General features: G+C 41.2%; 1 protein-coding gene across 1 annotated transcript in view; it reads left to right on the top strand.

Moving 5' to 3' along the window:
- The first annotated feature begins 1,399 nt into the window (after positions 1 to 1,399).
- LOC145451129 (E3 ubiquitin-protein ligase DCST1-like) overlaps positions 1,400 to 16,776 on the top strand; it is a 58,702-nt gene continuing 43,325 nt past the window's right edge. The window contains exons 1-7 of the mRNA XM_080329627.1: positions 1,400 to 1,559; positions 1,783 to 1,992; positions 2,053 to 2,192; positions 5,236 to 5,545; positions 7,909 to 8,061; positions 11,953 to 12,077; positions 12,136 to 12,290. Of these exons, the coding sequence (XP_080185753.1) occupies positions 1,448 to 1,559; positions 1,783 to 1,992; positions 2,053 to 2,192; positions 5,236 to 5,545; positions 7,909 to 8,061; positions 11,953 to 12,077; positions 12,136 to 12,290 (1,205 nt within the window). The 5' untranslated portion in view covers positions 1,400 to 1,447. The remainder of the gene's footprint in view (positions 1,560 to 1,782; positions 1,993 to 2,052; positions 2,193 to 5,235; positions 5,546 to 7,908; positions 8,062 to 11,952; positions 12,078 to 12,135; positions 12,291 to 16,776) is intronic.

Below are 16,776 nucleotides of genomic sequence, written 5' to 3'. Positions count from 1 at the left end.
TTTTCGAACGTGAATTTTAAAGACGAATATAGCGCATTCAATTATCAAGAAAGCCATAAACAATTAAAATGTTTGAGTTTGCCAGGTCAGTGGTTTTCATCTCGTGCGCGAATGTAAATGAATCAGTGACACAGTGCGAACGATACATGGAACGCACATGTTCCAAAATATCAATAAGCCACTTTGCAGGCTTGTGCTGAGCCGATCCAATCATCGTAAGAATCGGTCATACGGGGACGTTGTTCTTGTGCGTACAGCCCGTACAGCGTACATTCGGTGGCCTGATTGACGCGTATAGTCTCAGATATCATGAAGCCGTTTTTCTCGAGGCTGAATATAGTGGTGCCGTAGCCTATCTGTCTTTCGATCTTCGCGTTATCATCGAATTCAGCAGTGGGACCAAGTGACTTGAATTTTGATTCATCACCCAGTATTGATTCCATTTTGAATATATATGTTATCCTGTTTGCTGAGGATTACAACCCAATATCCCTTATCCGGTTTGGTGGTGTGGATGTTCGGGTTTAGTCGCAATGCTTTAATTGCGCGTAAACATTTCTTCGTCATTCAAGAAATGCGACAGCACTTTTCAGTGGACGTGAGGTAGTAGTCCGATAAGTTGTCAATATTTTTCCCGTCGGGACTAAAATTGTTACCAAAGCGTTGGGTGACAAGACGGCTCAAGTTCCGTCCATTCCTAGCCAAATGTTCCTTTTCTTTGATGGTATCTGAAGATGCCAGGTACCGGGAGAGCCGAATCAAATCAAAAAATGATAGAGATCCACGAATTTCCTTCTGAAGTGACCGACATATAAGGTGGCAATGGCATGTAAGATGGCAATCAACTTATCCTTCTTCTCAATTTCATCATATAGGAATGCACGCTCAATACTCGGGGTGAGACGTGCTACCGATAATACCTTTGATAATTTTGGTAACGTCTTTTTGGCGATGCAAGCCTTCAGAAAGGCTGTTGCGTAAACTGCAGTTCTCAACCTTTCCTGCGTGTTGATGGTATTCAGCTGCTTCTTGCTGTACTGTTTCTGGAAGTATTTGAAGAGACTTTTGGGCTTACAGATATCCATCCAAGCATCCATCCGCTAACTTCCTTAGCCATGCACAACAAGCTTCCCATCAATCAACTCTTGCGTAAAAGCCCTGCTCCAGATTGCATGCAAGCCGAACCCCGAGAACTGGTTGGCACCAACGTAATTCAACCGCAGCCAATACACCACAGTATAGAACAGAAATTTATTATCTTTTATCTCCTCATCAACAAAACTCGCTTTCGAGTCGCAGGCCTCGCGACGACGATAATCGAGTGACACTATTCGTGATTGTGACGGAGAAATCAATAAATCGTTAGACAAAGGGATACTCTTACGTAGAATACATCGTCAGTATACATAAGAAACAGTACAGTAGTTACTTATACGAAAACAGTAACATGTTTCCCAAGAAGAAATCCATTTTCCGGAAAATCGTTGAATCCAAGACTTTAGAATTTCGTCTTATCAAACGAATTTTATCGTCGCTAATGGGATTTGCCGTTGGGTACGGTAAGTATACATGTAGGCTTGATTTCAACCAGTAGGCCTACGAGTCAGAAGGTGGGACAATATGACGTGTCATTATTATATCTCGCAAGACAACAACTTGATGCTAAGATTCTATTAGTTGAAGCTTGTTTTGGCCTGCAAGAGTCTCTATTACTCTGTTATCTGCTACATCTGTCGAGGTCTCTGCACCAAATTGTAATTTGTTTCATTTTAACGTTCACAGTGTACTACTCGATTTCGTTTTCGCAAGCATTTCAACCTGATGAGGCTTACTATTCGAATATCGTAAAATGGGTGGTTTTGTCCTTGTGCGCGGTCGGAAGTTTTTTTTCCGTACAGTGCTGCTGCATAGCCTCGTTGTGTATTCCAACTCTTGCGGCCAAATCTGGAAGAAAAGTGCTGCAAGCAGCTCTCTTCACTTGGATTATGGCAGGTTTGCTGACATTAAACGCGAGTCTTTCGGATAGAATGTTTGACGGGCTTGTTCTTCCAGGCCCCGTTTCGAACATTTTCTATCATTCGACAGAAGCAATTAGAGCTGTTACTTGCGTTGCGAGATTACAAGTGAATCAGACGAAAATGATGGTCGATCTACTGACGGCGCCTATAAAGAGAGGTCAAAGTCTAATAGTGGTAAATTATCATGTGTGATTTGTTGTTGCGTGTTTTTGTGCGACGTCAATAAAGGTTGTGTCGCAGACAGGACCGAAACAGCACTTCTTCAGCCCCCCCCAAAAAAAAACGTTGGTCTTGGGCCCCCCATATGTTGGTATAATGACTTCGTTACATGATGTTATTTCGTGACCTCATGTCTGCTATGTCAAAAGATATTGAAATCGCCCAAACGTACTAAACTAAAAGACGCACACGATTTCAAATTGGTACGTCTTCACTGGCAAATAATATTTCTCTGCGGGATGGCATTTGTCTTGTGACGTTCAGATTGCCAGGATAGGAACATTCGGTGCCAGCCATTTAGGCGCCCATGGACCATTAAAAATATATGTAAATCGAAGTGTCGGTCAGCATAAGCGCAGTGCTTTTCGTCCAAGTTTTCTCGCTGCCGATTGTTCTGGCACACTTCTCAGAGTCGCATGTTACATGGCCTAAAACTTCATATGTCTTGGTGCGTCGTGGCGTGGTAATGGCCGACGCCGAAATGCCCTTTTCTATGAATCATACGTATTTTTTCTTGGGGGAAGGGTAGTAGGGTACCCGATAATCAAGATGTTTGGCAACATTAAATTTTGTGTTAAAAAAATACTTCAGTCACAAAATAATTTTGGGCTCACTCCGACCTCGCCCCCCCCCCCAATTGCGGGGTTTGGGGTGCGGCAGTTACGGTCCTGGAAGCAGAGCGCAGATCTATGAAAATGGCACAAATCAAATCTTATGTAGCCTACCTTGTTCCACTAGGGCTGTGGAGTTGATTCACTTTGCCACCGATTCCAGACATATTCAATATATACCGACTCCTAATATTTTCTTCACAAACCTCCGACTTCAACATTCCTGGGAATGGACTCAGAAATCATTTGATAGCATTTGGTTCGGTTTTATAGTATAGTTGGAGTCGGAGTCAACGGGATTTAACATAATCCTACTTTAGCCAGTAGGCTACAACTACGTCCCCCGTCAAGAGAAAATTTAATGAAACTCCGACTCTACAGTCCTGCGTTCGCTCCCTATTGTACTCTACGAATAGAGCTTTTAATAATATTCGACGGTAACGGCATAAACTGGAAGCCACGTTCGATGTAACACGTGTTCAAGGCCATCGAGTCACCTAATGATTTTTTGTTGATTAGAAAAGTTCTTCGGTGGTTTGCAGAGGTGGTCAGTAACGAAGTACTTCTACTTTTTCGAAGTACTCAAGTAGTTTTCCTCTACTTCTGGTACTTACTCAAGTAGATCTGATTTTCGCTACTTCTACTTCTACTTCCTAATATTTTGTGATCTACTTACTTACTTTTAGCTATTTTCAGTTTGTCAAGTAGAAGTAGTTCAATCCTCCAATCAGGAAGACAGCCTGAGGTATTTCGTGACTGTTTTCACGGAGCATCAACATTTAATTTTCATAAAAGTTGAGTAGAGCCCAGAATTTTCGTCGCGCTTCGCGTGCAGGGGATACGGTGTTGCCAATTTGATTTCACGAAAGTATCGGTGAATATAATTTAGGTAGCGTGTTAGCGTGGTTCCGTTCACACAGGGATATCTAGATATCCCTGCGTTCACCCCACATTGTCGCCCTTCGCCCATATGAAATAATTCATCACAGTCTATATGGCTCATCATATCGTTTGAAACTGATGTTTCGCAATCTATCATTTACTTGTCATATCGTAATCTAGCATGTCCATGGCGCGTCCTAACCTGGAAAAGTGGACTCTGACTTTTTTGTTAGTTTTAGTGCTGTTTTAGCATACCCCCTTTGAAACTTTCTGGACCAAAGGCATGAAAAATGTGTTCCGCTCTTAGAAGTAGCATTTATGTTTTATTTTCAATTCCCAGTATCATATACTTTGAGTTATAATCAGGGTTGCCATTTATTGCGTAGTGAGTAAAGGCGCAGTGCAATCGATACATTGGTTAAAAAGTAGTAAGCTGTTAATCATTGATAAATTTTTCTAAATTATATTGCACTTACGCCAACGTTTATTTAGGAAGGGGGGTTGACGAAGTGCTGTTTCGGTCCTGAGTAAAGGTAAATCTAGACCTGAGCTCTCGTGAGATCCATGAAGCACTTTCTAATAACAAGGAGTTGCCGGAGCAGATTGTTTGTAGCGAATATGCCACGGCTCATAAAAATACAAAGTATGTTCAAAAACGTTTTTTCATGCTAATCTAATTTTTCGACTGTCTTTATTTTTGGGTCTATGTCGATGGCAACCCTGGATAATTAATATCAGTTCTTTTGTCTGGATAAAATACATGTTCCACTATAAAAGCAAGTGTAGTAATGTCTTTAATTTCCGGAAATAAAGCTAGACAATATGGTATTTTTACGTTTCCCACATTTTTATTAACGTTTACTAATCGCACAAAGTGTTTACACCGTATCCTATACTACTTCTCCGTATTGCTCTTCGACTAAACTACGGACCTTATAATATGGGGGATGGCGCCATACCATGCTATTTTCCAAAACGTGCTGTTCGAGAAAGCAGAGGATAAGTATCGCATTTCCATATCAATACTATCATTTTCATCCCATGATGTGGACGAATGCTTATGCTATCGAAAATTGAATACCTGCGGGTATGCATCAATATGAATCAAGCTCGTCACCTTTCGCATAGCTCAATTTGCACCTTTTTACAATCCATGTGAACGAATTAGGATCGTTTTCACAACTACTTACTTACTTGAGTACTTTTAAAGTCAGTAAATTCTACTTCTACTTCAAGTAGTTTTAGGCTGCTTATGGAAGAAGTACTTCTACTCGTACTTGAGTAGATTTTTTCGTCGCTACTTCTACTTCTACTTGAGTAGCTTTCTTGACTACTTTGACCACATCTGGTGGTTTGTAGATTTCTATTATTCATTTCACCCTGAAACTAACTGGTGTAGGCTATATCTTTTACAAAATGGTGTATTATACCATCTGTACCACTGCGTACTGTAAACCTATACCAAACCCGACATTACTCATGCACTGCACTCGCTGTCACCACAGAACGGATCCGAATCATTGCCGCTCGCGCAGCATCAGCTCGAGGAAGAAATGACGGGGCTTCGCAAGGAGCTTCTAGCCGGCATATTCGGCGAATCCGACATGCCGGCGCATTTGCATACTGCAAAACAACGAACTCGTCGACGTAGAAGGCAGAACGCGCTATTTCTCAGAGAATTAAGAGGGAAGCGGACCGCGGACGAGCGACGTCGCAAATACTTGGAAGTGGAGGACGAAAACGAGAGAGAGGTTATCCGCGACGAAGAAAACATCGCCGCGAGCCTGCGGAATGAGAGGACAAAGATGTGTCACGGTAGTTGGCGAATGTTGTTGTGATAAAACTGTAGCCTTGTAATGGCTATAGGAACTGTAGGGTAAAGCTTATTGTAGCAACTATAGTTACATAAGGTTTTAGATTTGTAATTGGTCCCGTGTGTGCGGTTATCAGGCGTGGTATAAGTAGCCAGGGTTCCTACTTAACTGTAAGTAGCAATTTCCAAGATATTCAAAGTCAAATTACTTCACGTAGAAGAATTAAATGAAGGTTGCGATAGTACTCAATTAAGTAGTTTCAAAGTGGACGTAGTCTATATATACAAGATCATTTGAGTAAGTAGTCCAAGTAGCCGAAACCTACTTCGTGTTCCAGATAAGGTAGAAATGCTTCGTTACTGACCACTAGGGCTGGGACAATGATTCAAGTAGCCTACTTGTTCTTAATCGATTTTAAGTTCTCACCAGGGCTGTGGAGTCGGAGTTTCGCTCAATTTTTCCCTGTTGGAGTCTGAGTCACAGAAAATTTGTAGCACTCCATGGAGTCGGAGTTGGGGAAGCACAGATTGACTGAAGTCGGAGTTTCTTAAAATACCTTGACTCCGACTCCATGTTCTTTAAAATCGAACCAAATGTAACCAAAAGGTGCCGTTGCAGTTACAGAAGTTATCAAAGATTTTACGTTTTCGAACCATCACAAACTTAATTTCTTCCTGTGAGTACAGGTTTCATAATCTCTGTGAACCATACATGTCTAAAAAATGTCATAGAGGTATAATTTTTTGAGTAGATTTATAGGAATGTCGGAGTTGTGTGCGGAAAATATTAGGAGTGGGAACTGGAGTCGGAAAACGTACAATTCCCGGAGTAGGAGTTGGATTCGGTGGTAAAATGAACCGTCTTCACAGCCCTGGTTCTAACGAGTCGAAAAGCGAAGGAAGAGTTTTTCGAGTACAGATATTACACCCTCCTATTTCCACTAACAGTATGAATTATCAACGAGAATTATAGTTTAGATACAATTTTCCTCTGTGGGACCCTTGGAACATCATTTGGTCGCATGTATCGGAGGATACAAAATATGTAGGCTAGTACAAATCTACGCACATTAGTGTCATGTGCCAGTATTGAGATCAAGTCACTGCCTTAACGGCTTAGAGTCGGCTTCGAATGTTCGAAGCACGAGGAATGATGCAAGTCGGTGAATCGAGTAACTAAAGTCAACAAATCTACTGTGATTATAGTATCATAGCTTTTCAGTCGTAAGTACAACGCACAAGTATATCATGTAGCGATTCTCAAGGGAGGACAAAACTACTTTTAGTGATAGCAGTCGGTTCGAAATTTTCTTACCACATTTGCACAATCATGTATTTTAAATCGAAATTTTGATCCATGTCTTGCTATATCGCGCTTCGGAGCGTGATGGTATAAGTTGTTCTTCGCATGAAGATCGCTACCGCCTTGTCGGTGTATCCACACCCACATTGATTATAGGGGGGTAAAATAACCTTAACGTCCTCCCTCTATTTCGTGACACTTCAAGGTATAGTGTTGGCGACGATCTCTTCTGCTTATATTTATAAATATTTTTTAATCGGAACCTTGCGTCTAAAATAGCGTGCACGGCGATAACTGCTCTGAATAAGCTTTGTACTAATTTCATGCACTATAAACGAGACACACCCACCACAGCGCGATCGAAAAGTAGCAGCGTCATTCATGGCCTACTAAAAATAGTTGGCCATGCGCCATGCGTCATTTTATCACAAAGACAACGCCGGCCCTACTCGAATCTGAATCGAGTATTAATTTTAATGATTCGAGTCGAGTAGTAAAAGACGATTTTTTCAAGTACTGAAATTATACGATCCTCGCTACTGAAAGTAAATTTATCAACGAGAATTATGGTTCCGATACTGATTTTCACTGTTGAAGCCTTGAAACCCTGGTTGGCCGTAGGCTATCGTAGCATACGAAACATCTAGTAGCCTACAAAGCTACGAACGTTACTGGAAATTGCACATTTCCGAAGTCATGATCATCCCACAACATTGTCCCCAAGTGCAATGAAATCGGTATGGCCGAAAAATATCAAAGTATCTTAATGCGATGGATAACAGGCATTATATTCTTTGTGGTCGCATAAGAGGTACATATTGGAACTTTGACATATTACGTTCTGTTATGACGTCATATGGAATGATACTGGATTACTCGATCCGACTCGAAGCATATTACGTGATTCAGAATCGAATCATTCAGGTACTTGATTTTGCCCAGCCCTGAAAGACTCGTCCTGCCTGGTTTTTGAAATATTCACGACGTACCATGGTGTCCCTGTATCCAATGTTCCTCACCTTCCCCTATAGTTTACACTTTCTAAATTCCATGTGCGGATAGAGACTTTCCAAAGAGCGTACGACGAATGTCGCAGGATTTCCAATGAAACCTGGAGCGCGTGCATGAATAAAGTCGCAATACCCTTGTTCAATCACATTATTTGTGGAATCCTTTATCTGGTTCAAAAAGGAAAATGCTCCAGTAACATTCTCGGTAAGTGGGGATAGGCTACTTAAATGTCGTGAAAGCTGGGGTGCCATGGTAATTTTATAGGAATCGTTACTCTGCTAGAATCCTACATGGCTACGTTTGAAATGAGACTTGTCTCAAAACAATATATACTGTGCATGTTTTCAATATCTCACATGTTAAATACCAATGTATTTCAAATTGTATGGCAATCGGCGTAGACCAAGGGTCGGCAACCTCCGGCCCGCCAAGCGAAATCGTCCGGCCCGCGACATAAAAATTAGTTATCACAAGAATACGGCCCGCCGTTTCATAAAGAGTTTCAATCTGCAGTGCAGCACTGTTTGGAAAGAATGCGGCATTTATACGATATAAGTAGCCTACATCGTATTATAGTCTATTGTTACGCCATAAAACGAAGGCGGTTGAAGTATAGGAGATGGAGAGTAGACTAGATCAGTGCTTATCAATCGGGTGTATCTCGCAACCGAAGGTGTACCATATATTTTAAAGGGTTTACCACTCTGATGGGGCGTGACAATAGAGGTGTCCTTCCGCTGCTTTGAAAACGCTTGGAACATTTGAGACGCAATGACAAAAATCTCGAGCACTGTCTCAGCCTCCGTAGCCTCCGTAGGTTAGTTATCTATAGTTTAATTCACCATAATGCATTGTGCGCCAAGACAACAAACCTGAATAGTGTTTTGGCCACAATGAGGAAAACTGTTAAAATGATTTTGTCTCACAAACTGAATCACCAACAGTTGCGCCAGATATTACTAGAAGCAGATAATCGGCGATGTCCTGTATTATATCTGCCATGTTCGCGCATTAAGTCGATCAGCTATGCTTGCGCGAGTGTATGAACTGAGAAATATCGCCGACTCATAATCTTGAAATCGAAAATGGGTATCTAATCTTGCTTTCCTGGTACATTTAACGTCACATCTGAACAAATTGAATTTCCAACTTCGGAAGAAAAAACAACTGAATGCATGAGATGTTGAGGCGCATTCGAAACAAATCTGCGACTCTGGGAATGTCAACAGTACAAAGAAAATTATTCTCACTTTCCTATACCGGAGGAGAGAAAACCTAGCACCAGCACTACATTTGTAACTGTGATACGAAATTTAACTACTGAATGTTCACCCGCTTTTCCGACATTCATTCTCTACAAAATAAATTCTGACTATTCAGTACTCTGTTTAATGTGGACGCCAATAACATTGCCTGAAAATTTTAAATGTGCCTTTTTGAAATGCGATGCAATGGAATTGAATGACAAATTTCATACAAAGAGCATATCGCTGCATCACTTTGACAAAGAGTACGTTCTTGGAATCAGTCTTTATCCCAGTTTGACCAACAATGCAAAAGAAATTGCATCGATTTTTGGTAGCACGTACGCATGTGAACAATAGTTTTGAACAATGAAATTCACGAAGAGCAAGCTAAGATCACGTATTTCGGGCGCCGATTTAGAATAGGGTCTGATTGTTGCTTCATCTGACTTGTTACCAGAAGTTGAAAACCTTTCACAAAGCAAGCTGCGTCAATTGTCACATTTATTCTGCGTTGTTGAAGTGTAAATACAAGTGTTTGCTGATTGGTATGATTGACATTGCAGCAATGTAGGATAACATATCGAAGTGAGCGTAAACGTAGAGCGTAGTAAGAAGAATTCCGGCCCGCCAAAATGTTGTTCACTCTAAGTTTGGCCCGCGACTAGCAAAAGGTTGCCGACCCCTGACGTAGACAGAGGCAGCAGCACATTGATACCGTGTTTGACTTATGACCTTGTGGCGTCATAAGTGTTCATCAATTAATTGGTGAAATGTGACCGTAAAATTTCATCCTGGCTTGGCACAATCGTTCGGTGGATTTGAACCATTTGAAGTCTGATAAAGTGGGTAGACTCTTGAATCGAAGTATACTAAAATTCTAAATCTCCTGCGATATCGGATAATTATTAGCAATAAACTCCAGGTGGAGCTCCTCTCAGTTTGGAGAAATGCAAACTTAAAGTGATGCGCAATATATACAAGTCAGAGATGAGCGGATTTGAAATTTCTATGTCCTAATCCAATCCAAATCCGAACCTTCAAATCCAAATCCTAATCCATAACTTTTTCATATTAAAGTCCATGTCCAATCCTAATCCGATTCCAACTGGAAATTCAGAAAAAATACTAATTTATGAAATGGAGGGATTCAAAAATTGTCTTTCACAACCAACGATTCACTTATTCAAGATAACTTAGTAACCATAAGTACATTAATAACTGATCTGAATAAAGTTTGTCGCCATTCGCCACACGACATTTCAATCTCCCAGAAAATAGGTAAATCCAATCCAAATCCTGATCCGTTCTAAAAAAAAATGTCTAATCCAAATCCGACAAAATTTCACAAATCCTGTTTTTTCAAAACCTAATCCTAATCCATGCTCATCTCTGATACAAGTACATGTTATTAGCGCGATTCGTTTCGTACGGCTAAATATGTACTGCGTAATATATAAAGCAATAAGGAACGAAAAATACAACCCGGCCATGGATTACCGCAAATATCTAATTATTTTATGTAATGAATATGATTTGATGGAATCCGCCCAACCTTTATTTGTGTAATATGGATCAAAATTGTTGAACTGCCTATGAATTTATCAATTCGTTTATAAATATTATTGTGAGTAGATAAAATACTGAAGCGTGCTCTCAGAGAGGTTACCCCCTCTTTATTTTCCATAAGTAGCCTACAACCCTCCGGACCACAAATTATGCCAAGTTCTTCTACCACACAGCTGTAGCCTACCGCAGTTAAAACACGACTGAATCAACACCAGTTTCCCAGCAGGCTCCGTTAACTAAACCTCTTATAAACTACATTATTTTCGAAATAATGACGAGCTTCGCCATAAGTGGCGTTACGCGTTGCGCGTCTGATTTCAAAGACTGCTCCAAGTCGTTTCGACACCTTACTATCTTTTCATTGTATCGCAATTTTTGTGGCGTATTGAACTGATGAAAATTGCTAATAAGCCGAACTGAAAACTATAGTCTTTTGTTTTCGTCGTATTATTATCGAGAATTGGAACAAACCACTGTCGAGTTGGCTGAAATATGTCAATAAAACCAACAAAATTACAATATCGATTCAAAAACAGGTCAATATCATATCTGTATGACAATGAGGCATTTATATGATATGTGGCTCAGGATCGCCTGACTGCGATTACATTAGCTGGATGTACAATTGTACATGTACATTAGGGTTGTTCAAAAATAATTTTTTTTTCCCGGATTCCAGCCAATCACTGATTAAATTGTCAGGTTACCCTAAAAAACGCTGCACACCAAATTTGGTTCAATTCTGACAAGTGTAGGACTCCGCAGATCCAATTGAAATTTTTAATTTATTAGGAAAAATTAAAAAAAAATTCAATTTTTTTTGTCAATCCCATCAAATTGTTGAGCTGTCTAAATTGTTGAGCTGTCTTCAAAGACGATGCAAAACAAATTTGACTCAATTCAGACCAGTAGAAGTGGAGTTATGTGAGTTTTTGATGATAATTCTCGGGTTATCCTTGATCGAACTTTTGCATCGTCTTTGAAGACAGCTCAACAATTTGATGGGGTTGGCAAAAAAATTTGAACTTTTTTTATTAATTTTCCCTAATAAATTAAATTTTTTAATTGGATCTGCGGAGTCCCACACTTGTCAGAATTGAACCAAATTTGGTGTGCAGCGTTTTTTAGGGTAACCTGACAATTTCATCAGTGAATGACTGGAATCCGGAAAAAAAGTTATTTTTGAACAGCCCTAATGTACATGCGACGGGCGTACATTGTAATGTAGCCTGCACTGGTACAAGTGGATACACTATCGGTACGATTAATGAGTTATTGCTAGATTTGAAAGAGGAAAAATGCAGTAATCTCGATATGGACGACGATGCCATTAACGGAAATTATTCAGTCGTGGCAAACGCTGTCTTCAACGTGGACAAAGAATTCAAATTTGGTCTATACTGGGAGGTACGCGCCACTTCCACAATTAGGCCGCGGAAATATAGCGACTCAGCGATTTCGACAGATTCCAGACCTAAAGGAGCGGGCCGATGTTCTCACAGTGGAGGAAATCTCGCACGATGTCAGGGGAGAATACTTGTGGAGAAAGGTGGTGATGTCGACGATCATTTCAGTCGGACGCAAATTACTGGCTCTCATCGTAGTCCTGGTGCTGCGAGAGTACGTAAGAGCTGTTTGTTATATTTGGAGCTCTAACTGCGGTTAAACTGTCAGCCGGTATTTTTATATTTATTACCGTAAATCGCAATTCCTGATGCATATCACCTTATATATAGACTGCCCCGTGCCCTAACTACTTGTTGGTAATATCCAGAGGTGGTCAAAGTAGTCAAGAAAGCTACTCAAGTAGAAGTAGTGAAGCTAAAATTGACTGAAGTACGAGTAGAACCAGTACTTTTAAAAAGATCCTAAGATTGCTTGAAGTAGAAGTAGAATTGACTGACTTTAAATCTACTCAAGTAAGTAGCTGTGAAAACGGTCGTAGTTCGTTCGTATGGACTGTCAAACGCTGCAAATTGAGGTATGCGGAAGGCGTACGAGAGCTTGATATATATTGATGCATCCCAGGAGGTATCAATTTTCGACAGCATAATAAGCATTCGTCCGCATCATGGGATGCAAATGATGGTATTGATATGAAGATGTGATGTAATACTAATCCTTCGTTTACTCGAACACGTCGTTTCAGAAAATGTCAAGCCATAGCACCCTCCCCATATCATAAGGCCCGTAGTTTAGTCGAAGAGCAATACGGAAAAGTTGTATCGAATACGGTGCGCGATGAGTATACCATACCCAGATAACAGCAAAAACCGCAGACATATAGGTCATACAGGTCACGCGTCGTTTAGGACGCGGCACGCGGGTATCACGTCTGACGCATGTCTGTGTCCATTAAGCGCGCAGATATTCGGTTCGGACCATGCCTGGGGGTATTTAGTGCGCAGGTATCCGCTCCGGAGCATGTCTGGATAAAAATAGTGCGCAGATATCAGGCCTGAGCCATGTCTGGTGCAGCACAAACATATCCCAGACACGATGACCGAGTGGCAACACAGTCCTAACACACCCCAGACATGATGTCCGAACACGCCTTAGACACGATGTCCGAATGGCAACACATTCCCAACACACCCTAGGCCCGATGTCTTGGTTGCAAAACTGTCCGAACGCACCCAAGACATGATGTCCGAAGACACCCCAGACACGATGTCCGAGGGGAAGAACAGTCCGAACTCACCCCAGACACGATGTCAGAATGGCAACACAGTCCGAACACACCCAAGACATGATGTCTGAACACACCCCAGACATGATGTCCGCACCCACCCCAGACTTGATGTCCGAACACACCCTTCTACTGCATTTCCATGTACAAATGAAGTGTGCTCTTGAAACTCTCATCGCTTTACAGTCTCAAAACCAAAATCAAACAGCTATGAACGAAGTCTCCTTGAAGCAAACTTTCATTTAAGATCCTATTTTCCGAAATATTTTTAGATGTTTTTGAGCAATCCGCGGTCCAAATTGTGTAACGCCTGACCATTGATCAAACTTCCCCTCAATTTAACCTTGGACCCTAACCTACAGGGCATTAAATTTCACTTGGAAATATCGACGATCAGACAAGCTTCAGATAAATCCAAGTGGCGTATCTAAACTGTAGTCCAACATCTAGCTACACCCAGTGTTGGGATCAAGTCACTACCTTCGAGTCACGAGTCATTGCACATTTTGACTCGAGTCAAGTCAAGTCAAACGATTTTCGAAGGTGACTCGAGTCAAGTCAAGTCAGTCGATTTTCGGAGGTGACTCGAGTCAAGTCGAGTCAAGTGAAGTCAAGTCACGAGTCAAGTCACAATTCAAGTCAAATTGCCTTTTCGAGGTATGAGGCGTGATTACGTCATTGTATTTTGCTAGCTGTCTGAAATACAGATTGAGTGGTCATTGATTTTGAACCGATGAACGAATATAGAGTTAAATATACACGCAAGTAAGGCGCTGTATGGCTCACATATAAGTAGAACTAATAAACTACGTAAGTATTGCACAGCCTCAGATTATAGTTACCAGCCAAAATAGAGAACAGAGAAACGAATTGATAAGATGCAATACATTACCCTTTTGCAAATTGATATGATACGATTCGAGCCTGCGCCAATGGTTGAGGACTATATAAACTATTTTCGGATTCAATTTTAATAAAACAAGAGGTCTGGTTAAGGTAACAACACAGATCAGAAATAGAGATTTTGCGATTAAATCACTTTACTATACTATAGTTTACGACAACGTAGGCTGTCAGCTTCGATCGCTTCGTTTGCGATCAATATATTTGTGAAAGAACAATGGAGGGTCAGTAAAACGCACGATCATTGAATGATTGGTCGCTCTCACGGGTTACACCAGCGTTGCGCGAACAATCCGAACATATGTAAGATGCAGACATTTATATAGACACCGATTACTTGATGACTTGAAATTGACTCGTGAATTTTGCTCCGAGTCACGAGTCAATCCACACTCCTGATACGCCGAGTCAAGTCAAGTCATTTTAGCAAAGTGACACGAGTCAAGTCAAGTCATACGAAAAAGTGACTCGAGTCTGACTCGAGTCAAGTCATGTCTCGAGTCATCCCAACACCGACACCTTGAATATTTCATTGATAAAACCTGAAATATGCAGACCCAAAATGAGCAGAAAATCGTCAATTTTCGAAGTGACGTAAATTTTCACCCCGAAGTCCAATTTTCATAAAGTAAAGTTCATCCTGTTTGGAATGAGCTAATCTGTGCGTGTACCAAATTTCAGATATGAAGAGGTAGTGGTGTGAACATCGGTTGTCTGTGTTGGGAATAGCCCTCAAGCGCAAAGTGCCGTGTGAGTAACTATAGATAACTAGCCTACGGATAGATACGCAACGCCCGTCGTCACGCTTGCTTGCTCGGAGGAAATTACTGCTCAGCAATCTGAACGCAACATAATTGCTAATCCCATAGCGTGCTTAAATTCAATAAAGTTGATCTTATTTGAAAGCTACTGTCGCCGAAAATATACAATAAAATGTAATCACTAAGGCAATGGAACCCCATTGAAATACACCTCAAAGTCTGAAAATCTGCATTGTTCCAAACAATCGCAGCGACGCGGCACAATTGACCAAAACAATGACCCTTGCGTGGTTGCGATTGTTCAGAATATTTGATATCGTTGTTCTCGATACGAGTGTCGACTGTCGAGTACGTCCAGCAATCAAGTTTTACGGAATAGCCTATAGAACAGTGGTTCCCAACCTTTATTCACCCACGTACCATTTCGAGGTTTTATGCAGTGCTCGCGTACCACCTACATAAGTTACGCGCGCTGAAGGAGGTAAAAATGTTTCCATCGTTTATGACGTCATAATGACGCATTTGACGTATGCGAGGCGTATTAGCAAATACCATTACACTAGGTATTATCAGCCAGGGTTAATGGGATGCATGAAATTGTTTTTTGACCACCAGTCACAAGAAGAACAGCATGATACTGAAATAACAGCAAACAACAAACGTCAATTGTGTTAATGCGATGGCTGCATTTGCTTATTTTCCACTAGCCCAGCGGTTCTCAAACTTTTTTAGACATGCCGCCGTTTATGATGGTGAAAAATTTCGCGCCCCCCTTACCGTCAGATCACAAAATGCGACCAGAATGCTAGCAATCCCAACGAATAACTTTATGGCATGGAAGGTTATGACAGTTGATAAGATGATTCTTAAATATGCAATTAGGACTATACACAGAGCAAATCGTGTGAAGCGCGAAAAAATTTTCCAGTTGGTCGTAGCTTCGCGCCCCCCCCCCCCCAGTTTGAGAACCAATGCACTAGCTGGTCGATGCGTGGCATATGTTTGCTCACAGCGCATCGAAAGTCATGCATGGGCGCAACAAGTCGGTTTCGTTTCTTCGACTTGATAGTTATCAGAGATGAAAATCCTTGCTCGAACTCCCACGTAGAAGGGAAAATTAGCAGCTGGGGAATAGCGTGAGACGTTAGAGTCGATTACGAGGAGGCCACGCTAAGCCTGAAGTTTATTGGAGAACAATCAATCTTTGAGTTCAACACCACCTTAACTAATGAGATTCGGTCGAAAAAAAGCAGAATCTACTCGCGTACCACCTGGAAGACCTTCGCGTACCACAGGTTGGGAACCACTGCTATAGAAGGTTCCATGTTCAAACGAATCGAATAAATTCAGAATTTGTGTCACCCTGAATCTGGAGATGCATCAATCTTTGACAATGGCATGGCATGACCTACTGCACGTAAATAACGAAAGGATCACTGAAGAATGACATTGTGCGACAATTTCGGAGTACGAATGTATCAAGCAGACAACATGAAATTTGGATGATGCCAAACGAGAAAGCGTGTATTCTAATCAGTATCGCCACGAATGGGTGCTGAGTCTGACACTATAGGACACTATGCTGACACCGTATCTTTCGTCGCGACAATTGTTTGCTCATTATATCGCTGTATTGCTGCATTTACCGAATTATGTCACTGTTAGAGAAATGAATATGCCCGGAAATGAATTCCAATTTGCAGGCACAAGCCAACACACAGTGTTCGCAAATCGAAATGTCCGAACCTGATGA

The sequence above is a fragment of the Botryllus schlosseri genome, chromosome 11 (genome assembly GCF_051294905.1).
Source record: "Botryllus schlosseri isolate E-star chromosome 11, Bs_hap1, whole genome shotgun sequence".
NCBI classification, from domain to species: Eukaryota; Metazoa; Chordata; class Ascidiacea; order Stolidobranchia; family Styelidae; genus Botryllus; species Botryllus schlosseri.
The sequence above is the reverse complement of the archived record's forward strand: the minus strand, read 5'-3'. Positions and strand labels throughout refer to the sequence as shown.